Below are 16664 nucleotides of genomic sequence, written 5' to 3'. Positions count from 1 at the left end.
ATGATCCAAACCGGCAGCAAAGTAAAAAAGGAAATTAAAACCAAATGACACCATTGAAACTGGACTCTGACCCTTTCTCTCTAAGCTCTGTCAACAAGTAAGATCAACAGTGGGCTTCACGAGCATGTGTGTGTGTGTGTGTGCGTGTGTGCGTGTGTGAGTGTGTGTATGCATGCGCATGTGTGCGGGTGGGTGTGTGTGTGCGTGTGTGTCTGTGTGTGCGTGTGTTTGTGTGCGTGCGTGTGTGTGTGTGCGTGTGTGTGTGCGTGGGTGTGTGTGTTGCGTGTGCGCATCTGTGCTTGTGCGTGTGTGTCTCCACACGGGTCATTTCTGACCAGAGAATAAATCCCTTTCAAATCTCTCTCCGTGGCTTTGTGAAGATGACTTGATGTGTTTGGTTCTCAGCTCAAGAGGCTGAGCGAGAGAAGAGGGAGCCACAGCACAAAGGCAACTTGACTCCGGAATTCCTTCCATCAGGAGTTGCTAGGCGATGCTATTGTTTATTTCTTTTTTATCCATATATTTATACGCACGCTGGAGACCCCTTTTAAAGCTCTCTCATTAGTAGTCATACATTCATACCAGCACGCCCTCCCACTTGACCCCCCCGTCCCACCCCCCCGTGGGAATAGGTACTGAGTTGTTAGACAGGGGAATAGTCTAACTGACTTTGTTAACAAGGAAAGATAATTCAGCAGCCTATTCAGTTCAAATGATGGTTTATTTTTATGCCCTAATGCAACAATGCTTTTGTGAAAATTAAATGTATTTTCCATTTGAGTGCAGGTGCTCAGATGGAAAGGTGCTATATGCGTTTCTGTTTCTTCTATTTGTGTATCCTAGTTTTATATTTTGTCAGCCGTGTGAAACAGAAGGTAGAAAAGAAGTTAATAAATTTAAAATTTTTGACAGTCATATTTTTTGAGGGCACCTTATTATAGCAAGTCAGTCAATTTCCTTTTCCACACCAAAAATACTTCTTGGTTTGTAGTGAAAATTTATTTATTTATTTATTTATTTATTTATTTATTTATTTAGTTATTTATTGCCAGTTTCTTGTCTGGTCTGCATAAACACAGCCTGGCTTACAAAACAAATAGAAAGCCATTCTCGTAGCTCTGTAACCGTCTTGCAGCAGAGCTATTTTGAGAGAAAAATTACTCATTTGGTTTCACCCCTATAAATAAGACCGGTTCCAAAGACAGCCGTAACCAAGGTGACTTTTATAGACAAATACAAACTTCCTGTGGAGTGACAGTCGTACAGGTAGTGGCACTCATGCAATTAGCGCAATCCCGCGGCCGCCCCGCCTCAACACCATATATGGAATTCGAAGGCATTCCAGCGGGCGGGATTCATGACGCCACTTATTCCTGAATGAGAGTTCCGAGAGGGACTCTTCGAGTACTCTTCAATGCAGCTCCGTACACGTTTGAGTTAGCTACTCTTCAAATTAATACCTATTTAGAGAATAATAATAATAATCGTTAAGAAATGGATTCGTGTGGGATTAAACGCTCTTTACTATTCTTTGTATTTATTAACCGTGTATTTATTACTCTGCAGTCTAAAGGTAAGCGAAATTTTCTACCATTCGGATAGTTTGAACATGCCAGCAAATCAATTACGTTCGCTAGCTACATAGACTAAACCACATGGTGTGTGGAGGAATACGTTTAGATTGCCTACGTTTTATGCAGTGGGTTTGGATCTTTGATGTAGCCTAAATGACAGTGTTTCTTTGTCTTTCGTTATTATTATTTAATGTTTAAAATGGTTGCCTATATTTTCCTTTAACGTGGCTATGGCAAACAAGAGTGAAGATTAACGAGACATCACCTATTCTCTCATTTAACACGAACAATGTGCCTCGTCCATATACATATTTTCTATTATTATAACGTGTAAATATGTAGGGCTACATAGCCTAGTTTGTCTGCTAAATGCCAAATTGTACATTAAACTACTGCAGCCGAATTCTGTCGTTAAGACATGACTCCGAAATAGTTGTCAGTCACCTTTGCCTTGCTGAAGCAATAGCCTACGCTCGATCTAGTTATTTTTGGGCATTGGGATTTTTGTACTGATGTTATTTGCATTTTAAAACGGATTGAGGCACATTTTTGAATTCGGCTTCAAGTTCATTTAGCCTATTCCAGTCGGTGTGAATATGTGGGGTCTTTAAGGTTTACCAATCAGTGAATCGAAAGAAATTGCAGTTCCAATACAAGTGCGGTGGTAATGACGGTGGCTTCTGGAACTTTTCTGCTCCCGTGTCGCAACATTACTAAAGTTAAGAGTTAATGTTCAACACACGCCCAACATCTGTCATGCCTTTTACTAATACCGGCAGTTTTGACACTCATTGCCTCGAACGTTTTGGCTATCACTTAAAATAACAGAATCACATATCTGCTCCGTTCATACATTCACAATCGTATATTAAACTACGTGTTCAGGAGGGACCGACCCGTCGCAATCTGTACATTCTACATGTTGTAGACTATATCTTTATACAAAATAAGTAACCTTTAAGTAACCCAACTTCGGCAATTTACTATTAAGTATAAGGGGTTTTCACGTAGGATTAAATAGTCCGTTATATGTCTACCCGACCCATATATCTACCCAACTTCTCAAAGATTTTTCTGGACTTGACTATAGCCCATAGTTCAAATGGGTCGATAAAAATTCGAGCACATGTTTAAAAAGCACATTTTGCCTACTTATAACTATATTATGATTCTTATTTAATGACCGCATGTATACAATTGTAGCCGATTCATTTTCATGTCAAGCTTCACATCATAGCATTTAAAACAAAGATGTGACATTTATAATTGGAGAAAATCAAATAAAATCACATTTTAATTAGTTAAAAACAGAGTTTTATTTTGTAACCAAAAGGTTGTGGCACATTTAATCTGATTTAGGTCGCTAGTTGCGCTATAAGACAAGAATATAGTCTGTAACCACACTCGTTTACTTAATAGTAGCCCAGTTTAGGCTACATTGTGAATGGCCAACGTTCGCAATTATCAAGGCACCTCGGCGTGGTAATTTTGTCATTTCACAAGGGAAACAAAAAGTGAAGTATCGCTAATATTTCCCTAGATAACTTACAATGATTCTAAAAGGTAATTTATATTGTGCTTTAAAGAACTTCAGTTTGATTTAAGAAGCTATTACGCACAGCCGATTCATTGCCTCTGACCGTCTCAATACAGTATTTAACTTGTAATCACATCCTCCATGCCGTCCTTGTAGATTGATAAGGCGCATCGACGAATGTTTTGTCATTTCTCAGCGCGTGAACTGACAATGAGCGATTTAAACATTCACGCCTGATTTAATTCCGTCAGTTCCAGTCAGTCTCTGGAGAGTCGAAGCGTGCGTTCCCAAGAGCTGAGACTGCAGTGGACAAAATGTCTAGAATGATTTATATGCTCTAATTCTGTGGCTAACAACTTAATCTCTGAACCAGGACACAAGTAATGGCGATGTGGTGACTCTCTTTTTTTAAGCAAAAACGTTGCCGATTTTAATGAATTGACACGAATTACGAATTCACGAATTAGTTTGATTTTAATTTGGCTAAATCGAAATAGAAAATAATAGCCAATGCGATTTCTGATTGTGAGGATAATTAGTCCCACGTTTAATTTCAAATCTGTCCCATATTTCAAAATGAAAATGGCACAAGACGACTTCGACCTTTGAGGACAGTCCTACATTAAAATAAAATCTGATCAATTTGCCTTTTACCACTCAAATTAACTCGGTCAGACCATGTGGCTCGTGCGTTCGCGAACGTGCAGGGCTCCGGCGAAAGGGGCCTCTGGTTTGCATAAAGATGGAAAAAATAGCTTCCTCTCCATGCTAGTGCTGTTTGCAAGCTGGTTGCCTATCTGCATGTTTCTAACACTTTAATTAAACAGACAACAACAAAAATATATGATCGCACAAACAGTTTTGCTAGCTGTTTATTCAAGTTTCAGTTACTGTAAAATATTCTGGAGGGCACGGAGATTGGACAGATTAAACTCAAAACTCTTAGAACCTTTGTACAGTTCCCCTTGAAAAAGTGCAAAACAATTTATAAATAATTATAAAACAAATAAAATAAAATAAAAATAATTGATAAAGAGCCCAGGGAAAACAATTGTTAATAGTTTCTCATTTGGATTGTGGTCATGAGTTTCATAACAATGATGCATATTTTGGTCTTAAATAATAATAAATAAAATGAATCCCTCTTTTTCCCTGCAGAAGTACTATTGGACATGAAGTCGTCTGGGGGTGAGCTTGGCTGGTTGACCTCACCTTATGAGGAAGGGGTGAGTATTGCCTAAAGTTTTAAAGTGAGATGTCGGAGAGTTTCAACTAGACCATCCTATGTTTTGAAATTCATATATATGTACAATATAAAACTACAATCAGACACTAATGTAAAATTATGTATTTGAAAGATTTTCAGAGTTTTGTATGAAGCAAGCAGGTAGTTTTAGGCTGTTTCTAAAATGTGAGGTTTCACTGGCAGACATGTATGTAGACAATGATATTGATTGTAATAAATGTAATAATGATAAGTGAATATTAATGGTAGAGACTACAATGCTAGAGACTACAATGCCCATCTAGACTAGCAGATTTGTGCTGTGTTTCTGCCTCTGGTCTGCCGTAAGGGAAAGTTGCAGTGAGCTGCAGTGAGCTCAGAGGAGGAATACTTGTGGCTTGGTGTGGGTTTTGAAGCCCTGCCTTTAAAATGGTACAACCAAAATTGCAATTAACGTGTCACGTCAAGAGCTGTGTTACACATCTCTGTGAAATGTTATTTTTTAAAAAGGTGGTTAATTTTTTTTTTCTTATCTCAAAAAGGGGCTTAAGTGTTTTGATGGAAAAAGATAAAGGGTCTCTTATTTCATTCGTTGATGTGCTTTTTCTGTGAGTAGTCGGCCTAATGCATTTGTGTTTGCATACTTAGCATTTAGCAGTGGCATAAGAACTAGTTCATTTCCATTTGAGTCTGGAGGGTGGGTTCCAAAGTGTGAGGGCCATGTTAATTGGAGCAGGGAGTCATGTGACTTTTCGAGGGGTCAGAGTCTGTATGCAAGTCAGGGCATGTTGAGCAGAAAGATTCTTCACCTGAAAAGGGGTTGATGGTGGGTATGTGGCTCGATGCTGTTGCTCAAGTCTGTACTTTTTTTTTGTGTTTTTCTGCTCTTTAAAGAGCGTTTCTCCAGAAGTTTTCCGGGTGTGGTAAACAGGGGTGAAGTGGGCCGTTTCTTCCTGTCATAATGCGGGAAGGGAGTTTGTCACTTGGTTACTGTTTTCAGAGGTGTGTGTTTTCGGACATGCAGGGGCTCACACCCACTTGTTGCACGCTTGGAGCTCCAAATTCTACACTACGCTGTCCAACTGTTCAGTCGCACACATTCGGGAAAACCCCATAAACTCCACACCACCGATGTTGGAGCGCATATTCCCGTGTGAATTTGCAGAAGGATAATAGCTGGCACAATAAAGCAGTCGAGCGTTCCCCCCTTGGCTCCGCCCAAACAAACAGGTAATTGCCCCCCAGCGTTGCAGTCAGTGATGTTACTGATAATTCAGTTATTGTTCATTGAGTGCTGCTGATTTAGAGGGGAATTGAGGTTACACTTAAGAATCCACCAGGGTTCCCCGTTTTCTATGCAATCGTGAGGGTAATACTGACAATTTAGGAATATGCTCTCTCTCTCTCTCTCTTTGGCTGTGCTCCGAACAGTGGTGCAGATTTCAAGCACTTCAAACGTCCCCCTCCCCCGTGTTGTCACAGGAGACTTGATCTTAATGGAGTGCATTCTCCACTGCTGAGAGGAAAAGAGGAGTAGAGCAGGAGAGTGTGTGATTTTAACTGCGTTTGGGGAGTGGTGGACAGGAATGCTTGTTTGCCTCCTTTGTGACTTGGATTGTGTATTATATTGTGCGCTGGATTACTGGTGTTTTCATAGATGAACTGGTGAAGTTTTTATTCTTTTTTACTTCTTGCGGAACACCTAGGTCTGCAGGCTTATTTAAAAAAAAAAAAAAAGTATGTCAGAAAGAGTAAGTTTGGTTGCCTAAACATGCAATGTGACTTTCAAGACTTAAAGATTTCTAAAGGCTTGGTGAAAGAATAATAAAAGGGGAAAAAAATTCTGTTTTATTACATAATTGAACCCCACTATAATTATGCTTCATAAAAAATGAGTAGGCTATCATCATGACAAAGCGGGTTTGTGCATACTGTACGTTCTGCTGCCCCCGTGTCTCTCAGATGGTATTTCTTAATGTTTCAGGCCTTGTATTTCATAAGGGAAAAGAGTTGGAGAACAAAAGCTTTGATGATATTTTAAATTGCTCTCAGAGATTAAAGAAAAATGTTTTTTTTACTTTTAAACAAATTGAACAAAAACGACTGTGGCAAATATTAAGCGAGCCTTGCAAATGCATTTAAGAAACACGTAGTTCTAAAACAAAATGGAATTAAACAGAAATATATCCACACTGAACCTCAAGTTGTTCTTGTGAGATTCCAATTAACATTTTTGCCCAGCACGCTTAATCAGACTAATTTACACATATTGCATTGCAGATTCCATACTCATATTTTTCAAAACCGTATGTAAAGCCAACTGTTTAATGTAGTACTCTCAATGGAAATTACTTTTATGCAGATTAAACTGATGAGTATTGGAACGAGTAATTGCGTTTCCAAAACAGGCTCCTGTTTAATTGGTGCTTTTAAGAGCGGAAAAAGTCACTGTTAGCAGTGGGGTTTTTTTTCCTTTCTTTTTCTTTCGCACGCACTTAATTGCATCCAGATTTATTGGCGTCTCTTTAATTGGCTTATAAACCCGATTTAACAGGCTGACGAATTTGAACGGTTTTCACGGTGGAGTTCGTTCCCCCGTTGCGTGCCACTTACTGCTCGGGAGTCCCATCCGTGCACCGCCAGGCGGTGAACCCCACCGCACACGGAGAACCGACTGTGCCTTAAAAAAAAAAAAAAATGTCTGCCAAACACACCGAAACCCAGCGTGCGTCCAGAAACCGGTCTTTTCCGTGTCAAAGCAGCAGGAGTTAGGCCCGGCAGTGCCGCCCAGAATCTTCAGCTCAAAGTCGCCTAAGCCTCCCCGTGCGTTAGGCGAGTTTCAGACCACGGAATTTGGATGCCCTTCTCACGTTTAACGACGGTCTTTGCTAAATAACCGGTCTTTCAGCGCCCCAATCAAGCTCAAACTGTAATGACTTCTCTCCGAAAATTGAGCATGTGTCTGTGACAGCTAAATCGCAGTAAAAATGGTGCAGTGTGTGGTAGCCATTAAGCAATTACGCGAACAAAGAGCGCTGTGAGGCGGTGGCGAGAGCTCCCGGCCCCTGAAATTCAGTAAGACTTCGGGTCTGAGCGCCGCCTATCAGCCAGCAATTGATTGACATCTGGAACTACTGGAGATTCCGGCCAATCGGTGGCTTCCACTTACAGAATCAACACCCGGTTTGGCACGAACGGCGGAATTCTGTGGGTTTCCTTTGGCCGTCATTACTCCGAGTGCGTTTGTCAGTTTTTATGAACGCTTCTCTCTCTCTCGCGGTCTGTGCCAGGTCTGTGGCGGGTAAGATTCGCGCTGACTTGCTGCTCTCCTGTTTGGCAGTGGGAGATCGTCCAGACCGTGGTGAACGGCTCGCTGCTGTACACCTACTCCGTGTGCAACGTGGCGGAGGGCGAGCAGGACAACTGGCTGCGCACCACCTTCATCCAGCGGCGGCCGGCGGCCTCCCGCGTCTTCGTGGAGCTGCAGTTCGTGGCGCGGGACTGCAACACCTTCGACGGCGCCTCGCTCACCTGCAAGGAGACCTTCAACCTGTTCTACGCCGAGTCGGACGCCGACGTGGGCACCAGCTTCCGCAAGACGCAGTTCCGCAAGGTGGCCACCATCGCGCCCGACGAGATCACGGTGCGCGGCGAGGTCAACGTCAACACCGAGACGCGGACGGTGGGGCCGCTCTCCCGCAAGGGCTTCTACCTGGCCTTCCAGGACATCGGCGCCTGCGTGGCGCTCCTGTCCGTCAGGGTGTACTACAAGACCTGCGCGGCCACCGTGCAGAGCCTGGCCGCCTTCCCCGAGACGGTGGCGGGCGCGGAGAGCCAGGCGCTGCAGGAGGTGGCGGGCGCGTGCGTGGAGAACGCCGTCAGCCCGGAGCCGCCGCGCATCTACTGCACCGCCGACGGCGAGTGGGTGGTGCCCGTGGGCCAGTGCCAGTGCCGGGCCGGCTACGAGGCCGTCGGAGACTCCTGCCGAGGTAAGGTCTAGCCCCTCCCTCCCCCATGATGCTTTGCTGCCGCGTCGGCCGTCTCTCTCTCTGGACGTTCCCGCTCTCCGTGACTCGTGTCGCCCCTTCGGCGCTGCCTGTGGAGGTCGGGTTTTTGTACGAGGGGTTTTCGTAATGTTTCAGAACTCCTGCTATACTGTCGGAAAGGCCCTTGTTCTATTTTCGGAGGTTTGGCTCAGAGCTCCGTGACACAAGAGGAAATGGCTAATGTGTTCATTCACTGCGGCCGACACGATGAAAAGGGCTCGGTGTTGAAATTTGGCCCCCAGCCTTCTCTGGACTGTGTGATATTCTAGCTGTGTGCGTTTGTGTGAAGTGTGCGTGTGTGTGTGCGTGTGCGTGTGCGTGTGTGTGTGAGAGAGTGAATGAATCAGTGTGAGGGTGTTGGCATGTTGGAGCCTGAGGGGAGTACCTGCTGTGGAGGCTGCCACCTGTTTTGACTAGGGTACACGCACACACACACACGCGCACACCCAGATGTAATATAACAGGCACGTACCACTGGAAAATGGCACATACCACAGGTTTATTGACACACACGTAAAGTTGGAGGCTTAATTCTCACCGGTCCTCCCTTGACTGTGTGTGAGAGAGGTAGTGAAGGAGGGAGTGAGGGAGAGAAGGAGAAGGAGGGAGGGAGAAAGGTGGGGAAAGGACGGCGCGGAGGACGGAACAATGAGCCGCTGTGCTCGTGGACGTGCTGTCCTCTCTCTCCGTGCATTCCTGCTGGATTTATCGAGGATCCTCCCAGATTACCACAGGACTGAGGAATTCTCTAGGGAGCGGTCTGGGTCAGCGACTCAGTCAGTGCCGGATGGGAGAGAATGACAAGGTTTGGGTGAGGGGGAGGGAAGCGGAAGAACAGGAAGAGGGGACCGGGTGTGTTTGTGTGTGTGGTATGGGGACCGTGTGTGTGTGTGTACTTTATGGGGACTGTGTGTGTGTGTGGGATCAGGGACTGTGTGTGTGTGTGTATGTGTGTGCTTTATGGGGACCGCGTTTGTGTGGGACGGGGACTATGTGTGTGTGTGTGTGTGTGTGTGGGACGGGGACTATGCGTGTGTGTCCCGTATGGGGACTGTATGTGTGTGTGTGTGTGTGTGTGCGGTATGGGGACTGCATGTGTGCGTTTGGTGGGGACTGCGTGTGGCTCATTCTCTTGCGCTGACATTGAGGTGTGGCGGTTACTGCAGGTGACTCACTCCTGACACCGTTCCTGTGACACAGTTCTCCTGACCTGAGGCCTGTCCCAGTCACCAGCAGCCTGTTTCACAACTGACCCCAATACACCGTCTGAACAGGAAAGCAACTGACACATTTACACAGAAGTGGGAGAGGGAGAGGAAGAAGGAGGAGAGAGAGGGAGAAAGAGACGGAGAGAAGAGGAAATAGAGGGAGAGAAGGAGAAGGGGAGGGAAGGCCAGGAGGGTACAGTGGCTGTAAAAGTGTATCACATGTATTGCTAAAGTGCTCGGCGTAGCAGAATGTTTAATGTTTAATTATACTTTCCCCTCTGCCCCCCGCCCCCCCCACTCTCTTAAGAGTGCGGCTGTTCCGTTGCTTCTTTGTGGGTGGCCAGAATCGCGGGGGGCTGAGGGAGAACCTCGCTGCTCCTGCTCTCACCTTTCCCCCCCTCCGTTCTGATGAGGGAGACGTGGCCATCGCTGCGCTCAGAAGTGAATGAAACCAGGAAGCGCCCCCCCCCACCCCCCCACCCCCCTGTTTGTTTGTGTGCGGTCGTCTGGACCGTTGGGAATGCGTTCGCTTATTGCCTCTGTCTGCTGGCTGCCACGGTGACACTTTTCGGGAGTTTGGACATCCCGTTTCGCAGGGCCGCCATTAGAACCATTTTGGTGCCGCTTTAAAAATGCTGTTTATTCTCGGCAAATAAATAGATTTTTCTCCGAGGCACCATCAATCTGACCAAAAAAATAAATAAGATACAAACGCAAACACTGGAACAAAAAAAACACAGAGGCATAACAACGTCATTTAAAAAAATCCCATAAGTTCTGTTTACTGGAACGGTTTATTTTTATTAGTTTAGGAGCGAGACAGTGAGATTTAAAAGGGCGTAAATAAGAGGTCTTGGAAAAAATAGGTAAGTGGTGCGGAAAGGAAAGGAAAGGAAAGGGGGGCGTGGGGTAGGCAGTAAGTAAGTGTGGCGTTTGTTTGTGGAGACGTGTGGTGTCTGACGCTGATCACCGTGTAATTGGCATAATGTGGCGAGATTAAGCCAGAGACCGTGACTGTCAGGGCGGGGAGGGGGGGGGGGGTGAATTACTCTGAGGGGCGGATCCAAAGGGTGACGGTGGAGTCAGAGCAGCACTAGAGAACAGAGCGCCTGATAAAGTGGAGAGGAGAACACCCGCCTTTTCACTGGAGTCGAACTTTCGGACCGGTTTTAAGATACACCTCTCTGTGTGATGCTAGTGCTGGCTGTTGTTTCAGTTCTGTGTGAGATGCTGTATCTGGCAGGTCCCAGCTCCTTCCCTTTTGTAATGCACCTGGCTGCAGGATGTGCGTGAAATAGTACAGCTGACAGTTAGTGGAAATGGGCAAAACCAGAAGCTTGTAGTTTTGTATCTTGACTGGAGCGAATCTGTTTTGTATCTTTGCCCCATGCACATAACCTGAATGTACTTAAGGGCTATATATATATATGTGTGTACACATGTGCTTGCCTGTTTGTGTGTGTGTGTGTGTGTGTGTGTGTGTGTGTGTGTGTGTGTGTGTGTAAAACGTACGCACCTCACATCTCTTTGAACACTAGTCGTCTGGTTGGGGTAATTCGATGTGAAGACATCTTATGCCCCTGGGCTGTTGCCTCCCCAGTTCCAGACAGACGCACCCGGCCCCATTAATTCCTGTAATGTGATTGTGTAATTAATCTGAGTTCCGTGATCTGGTGTGTGTGTGTGTGTGTGTGTGCGCGCGCGTGTGTGTGTATCTGCAGTCATTCGAAACCCGGGTCCTTGGCCCGGCTCCACTTAAGGATGAAGGGAAGGTCTGACAGATTGGAAAATGATCCCACTCCCCTGGGGTAATTACACGACTCTCCTCACTTTGTAATTAGGAGGGATTCGGCAGCCCACAGAGCGCATTATTGTCTTCAGGTGGAGTGAGACGCTGTGTGAGGAAAAGGTCTGAGCGTGGGGTGTGGGTGAAAGAGGAGTGGAGTGGGGGTGGGGGGGGGAGTCATAAGTGCTTATAAGAAATGATGTGCAGGCTTAAATGCCATAATACCTTAAGCCCATAATTTTCTCACTCTGTGGCAATTTCTGTATCCGTGCGTGCGTGCGTGTGTGTGTGTGTGTGTGTGCGTGCGATTTGCGTGCCTGTATGCCTGTGTGCGTGTATGTGTGTGTGACTAAGCATACATATGATTTGCGTGTATGTGTGTGACTAAGCATACATGTGATTTGTGTGACTGAACAGAAGTGTGATTTGCATGAGTGTGTGCCTGTGTGCGTGTGAGAACGGCTCGCTCGTGAGAAACTGGGTGATGTAGGTGCACATTTGGTTAATGTTTCGCCATCTTACTGTACCTGCCGGCACATTCTTTCCACAAATGCGCACTCTCTCAGGGTTCAGGAATGCCGTGTGTGTGTGTGTATGAGTGTGTGTGTGGGAGGGGGGGGTGTGTGAGAGGTACAGAGAAATGGAGAAAGGGTGGTAAAAGGGAGAGATGACATAAACGAGCATTCAGAGCTGTAAAAATGACACATACGCACACAACTGACACATTTAAACACTTTTTAAAAGTAACAACAGCCACTACAGTACATTGGTTGCTCCATAAGGTAGCCTTGTGTTAAAAAACTGATGATACCGAAAGACAAAAAAATTAAGAAGAGCCTTTTGTCCAAAAGAAAAATGTAGGGGGGGCATTTCTATTTGGGGGGGGGGGGGGGGGGGTGGTTGGAGCACGCAGACATAAATCGCTCAGCTGCCAAACTGAAATGGTGTACTTGAAAAGAACGATGAAGAGTTGGTAGCGACCGTGCACTGGGAGGGGAGGGGGGGGGGGGGGGGAGGAAGAGGCGTGTTCTTTGAGAGGCCTGCTGTGCTGTTGCCAGGGCGGCAGCCCCTGGTAATTCCGGAGCGGGGTGGAGGAATGCGCCGGAGGAGGAAGTGAGCGGGAGGGAGGAGAGGGAGGGGGGGGGAAAGGAAGGAGGGCCAGAGCGGTGACTTAGCGCTCGGAGATCCCCCGTCCTGTCGGGTGTTTCTCCGCCGCAGCTGATTCCTGCTCCTGGGCCCGGGAGGCGAGTATCGATAGCGCGCTCGCGACCGCCGTGACTAGCTCTGACTTCACCTGGCAGCCACCTGCCCGTTTCCAGTTCTCAGAGGCGCTTTTTTGTAACCGTGACGATGCTCCTCTGGCAGTAGGTCAAAGCTAACCTCAGACCACAGGCATGCTGTACACACACGGGCCCCGTTTCCCAGCGCAGGGGGTCAGTTTAGGGCTGAGCAGTGCCCTGCTGCTTTCCTGAAACCCCCTACTGTCTGCTGCTTTGGGCCACTGAATTTGACCAGCTGCTGATTGGCCCGTAGGCTGGCTGGCCTCTACCCTGATTGGCCGATACTCCAGGAATGTCAAACACATTTTGGGGTGGACTGCTTTTCTGGTTTTGGTCCCTTGGCTAACTCTCGCGGCCTCATTTGACCAGCTATTTAATTGGCTGTGTATATATAGACCTCCCCACATTGCCCAAACCAGCCGGTTCAGTGGCCTTGTGGACATTCTCTGGCCTGAACCCGGATGTTTGTGGGGTTAAAACCCAAGAGAGTCATTACCGTAGCGATTCCGCTTGGTGCTCAGCTGTGATGGTGATGGTATATTTATCCATCGAGTGCTTCGTTTCAAAGAAATGAAAACAAACACCGGTCCCGTGCTGAAGGGAGCGGAAATATCATTGAAATATCAGTGATTTGCAGAGAAAATGGAGGAACTGAGGAAAAGAAGTGTGTAATTAAATGGGAGAAGGGGGGGGGGGGGGTCTGAAGATGAGCCAAAACACAGGGCCTGGGCTTTGTCCTGACACCCCAGCTGTAAATCTGTCTGCGGACGCAACTGCTGTCGACATCCAGCAGCACCACATCCTCACCCCAGGAGGAGCACTTCAAAGTGGGGGGGTGGGGGGGGGGAGCCCGGGAGCCCAGGAGGGGCCAGGAACCCGAGTGGCTTTCCTGACCGCGGGAGAGGGGGGGGGGGGAGGGGGTGGGGCGGAGAATTCCGCACCTGAAGCGGAAACCAAACGGGATCCGGAAGCGGTCTGTCGTCACGGCTGAAGAATGTGTCTGAATCCCAACCCTCCGCACTCTCCAGCGGAGCAGAGAAATGTTTGCGTTTGGCTACTTATCTCTACGACAGCTTCTTTCTGTGTGACAAAGATAAAGGGGGAATGCTGATTTTTTTTTTTTTTTTACATTTTAGGCATACTTTTTTCCAGACATAGTACGTTCTCCCACATCTACATGTTGAAGTATTTAAATTGAGTTTTACTTCTGTTATTGTTTATGGAGATAACGTTCAGCACAAAATCATGGGTTTTTGCTATTTTACGCCTCAAGGCCTTTGTGTGCTGTGCTTGCATTGCATTGTGGTCTGGTCACTGCCCCCCCCCACCTCCCCCCGAGCAGGAAAACTCCAGCGGATGCTGGACGGTGGCTAATCCTGACCGGCCCGCATGACCCCGGCCCACATACAACCCCCCCCCCCCCCCCCCCCCCCCCACGCTTCCATCCCGTCTACTCAGGGATTTCCATTGTCCTCCCATCTTCGTCCATTGATTTATTTACTCGCTCCCTCGCTCTCTCTCTGTCGATTTTGCGCCGCGCGCTAACGCGCCGCCGGTTCAGCTCGTGGCCCCGGAATCCCTGCGCCCGTCGATAAGCTCGGCCCTGAGGCGGGAAAAACAAAAAAAGAAAAAGTCCTTCAGAATATACGCCGACTGGGGACTTGTGTTTGTTCAGCAGGGGGGAGATACCCCCCGCAGCTAATGAGCAGGGTATCGAGCGCAGATGTAGCGGTCTGAACGAACGTTAGCCTGTCGATAAGCGCGAGCGCGGCGCGGTAGCGCCTCGGCTGGCGCTGGGAGAGCTGGGCGAGGGCTTGCCCCGGGGAATGTAAATACAGGAAGGCGCGGTTCTTTGTCCAAAGTCTCTGGAACGAGTCTCGTCGGACTCGCTGTCTGGAGTTGGAAGGTTGATAGTCACCTTGAAACTTAACTGCAAAGTCTGCTGTGGTGACGTACTGCTACAGCACATACTGTATCCCCTTCTGTTACGCTTTCTTTTTTTCTCTCCGTTCTGCTCTCTTTCTCAGTTCAGTTCCGAGTTTGATGATTGACATTTGTGCAACAATGTATCATTTGTTCAAAATATTTCAGACAGTACTTTCTGACAAAAAAAAAAAACAGAATTGAAAGGAATGATGCAAACAAGCTAATTGCTTTTACTCTGTTCCTCTCTGTCTCTTCCTCTCTCCACCTAACACTAGAATGGGGGGGTCGGGGGGGGGGGGGGCAGCGGGGATTACAGAGGTTATTGTGCACATGAACGACCAGATGAAAGAGTGAGCGGAAGTGTATAGTGAGCACGTAATTCCCTCACAGCTGTTCTATTGGTCTGGTAATCCTTTTGACTGATGTCCTCCGTCCTCCACACACCTTCCCCACCCCCTCACCCCACCACATTCCCCCACATCCCACCTCCCATCCCCCCTGTGACCTCCTGGTTTCCTGCTACAACTACAACTGCCCCGTCCTGCTCAGAGTGGCAGAGGTTAGCAACATGTGGCCGGACGGCTCTCTCTCTCTCTCTCCCTCCTCCACCCCCCCCCCCTCTCTCTCTCTCCCCCCCCTCCCCCCCCCCCCCCCCCCCCCCCCGGCCCCGTTCAGAGGCTAGGCCTTAAACTATGCACACCTGGGGCACACGGGCAGGAGTCGGGGCGTGGGCAGAAAGCTGGGTGGTCAGGAAAAAATGGGTAGAAAGGAAGCGGGAGAAGGAGGAGAAGAAAGAGAGCGGAGAAGGAGGAGAAGAAAGAGAGCGGAGAAGGGAATGAGGGTGAAAGTCGGTTTCTCGGTTCCCTCCTCTAATGCGTTTATGCTGACGATGAACTTTCTGGTTTTCCTCATGTTTGTTTTTTTTACTGTGTGGCCTCAGCTGTAACCCCTTGGCCTTACATGAGTTTCTGGCCCTGATGTAGTCCCTCGCTGCCCCTCTCTCTCTCTCTCTCTCTCTCTCCTCTCTCTCTCTCTCTCTCTCTCTCCTCTCTCTCTCCTCCCTCTCTGCCCCCGTTTGTTTTTACTGTCGGTCGTCCCCACCAATCCCTGCTCTGCCCTAGAGGAGCGGGGTTAGGAGGGTGAGGGGGGGGTTCCTGCCTGCTTCTGCTCAGGGTAAAATGACATGGTTTGTTCCCTGCCCTTGTCCTAATGCCCGCGCTACCCCCCCACCCCACCCCCAGTCTAACTCCAGGGGGAGTTTGTGTTGCCTCTACAAGAGTCCCCCCCCCCCCACCACCACCACCAGATCTCTCTCTCCTTCTCGATCTCTCACTCCCTCATTTCCGCCCCCTCACCAAACTCATTCCCCCCCCCCACCGTGGGGACCCCCCACCCCTGACAGGTCACAGTAGCACAGAAGTCCCACAGCTAACATGGTAAACAACCAGCGCTAAATTAGAAAAGCCCCCGGAGAGGCATGAGAAAGGGGAAAAGGGGAGAACTTTAAAAAAGAATCATTTTTCACACGCTGCGAGTGTAAACACATCTGTCTCTCCTCTTCCTCGAAGCTCGCGTCAGGTCTTCATCTGCCTGCCAGATCACACCCATTTCCCAAAACCGTTCTGTCACCTTATATTTCTCTTTCTCTCTTCCTCTTTCTCTCTCTCTCTCTCACTTTCTCACTCTCTCCCCCTTTCTCCTGGTCAGCCAGACTTGTGCTCTTCAACAGCCTCTGATTTTCCTAGTCTTTCTCTCTTTCTCTACCTCCCCCAATCTCCTCCTCTCTTCTGTGTTTTGATTGGCCCCTTAAAAAAGAAAGGAAGCACAGCTCTGGTCTTGTGCTTCTGCTTCCTGTTCCATCAGGCTGACAGGATGAAACCCCTGAATCTGATTTAAAAAAAAAAAAAAAAAAAAAAAATCTATAATGCACAACTAAACGCAACTAAATTGCAGGCTTTCAAAAACTGCTGCATTACACAGTAAAGAGGACACGAATGTATTTTCTTTGGTCAAACATTCTATATTTGCAGATTTAAAAAAAAAAAAAAAAAAAGCCCTAAAACTCAAACTTTCACAATGATT

At 47.5% G+C, this 16664-nt stretch overlaps 1 protein-coding gene across 1 annotated transcript in view; it reads left to right on the top strand.

The window, feature by feature from the left end:
• Nucleotides 1–1366: 1366 nt before the first annotated feature.
• The window catches only part of LOC135237744 (ephrin type-A receptor 2-like), a 29413-nt gene continuing 14115 nt past the window's right edge, over nt 1367–16664 (top strand). Inside the window, exons 1-3 of the mRNA XM_064305145.1 lie at nt 1367–1573; nt 4270–4337; nt 7677–8325. Coding sequence (XP_064161215.1) covers nt 1495–1573; nt 4270–4337; nt 7677–8325 — 796 coding nt within the window. The 5' untranslated portion in view covers nt 1367–1494. The remainder of the gene's footprint in view (nt 1574–4269; nt 4338–7676; nt 8326–16664) is intronic.

Source organism: Anguilla rostrata, chromosome 13, assembly GCF_018555375.3.
Source record: "Anguilla rostrata isolate EN2019 chromosome 13, ASM1855537v3, whole genome shotgun sequence".
NCBI classification, from domain to species: domain Eukaryota; kingdom Metazoa; phylum Chordata; class Actinopteri; order Anguilliformes; family Anguillidae; genus Anguilla; species Anguilla rostrata.
Note: the sequence above shows the minus strand (reverse complement) of the source record. Positions and strands in the feature narration are given on the sequence as shown.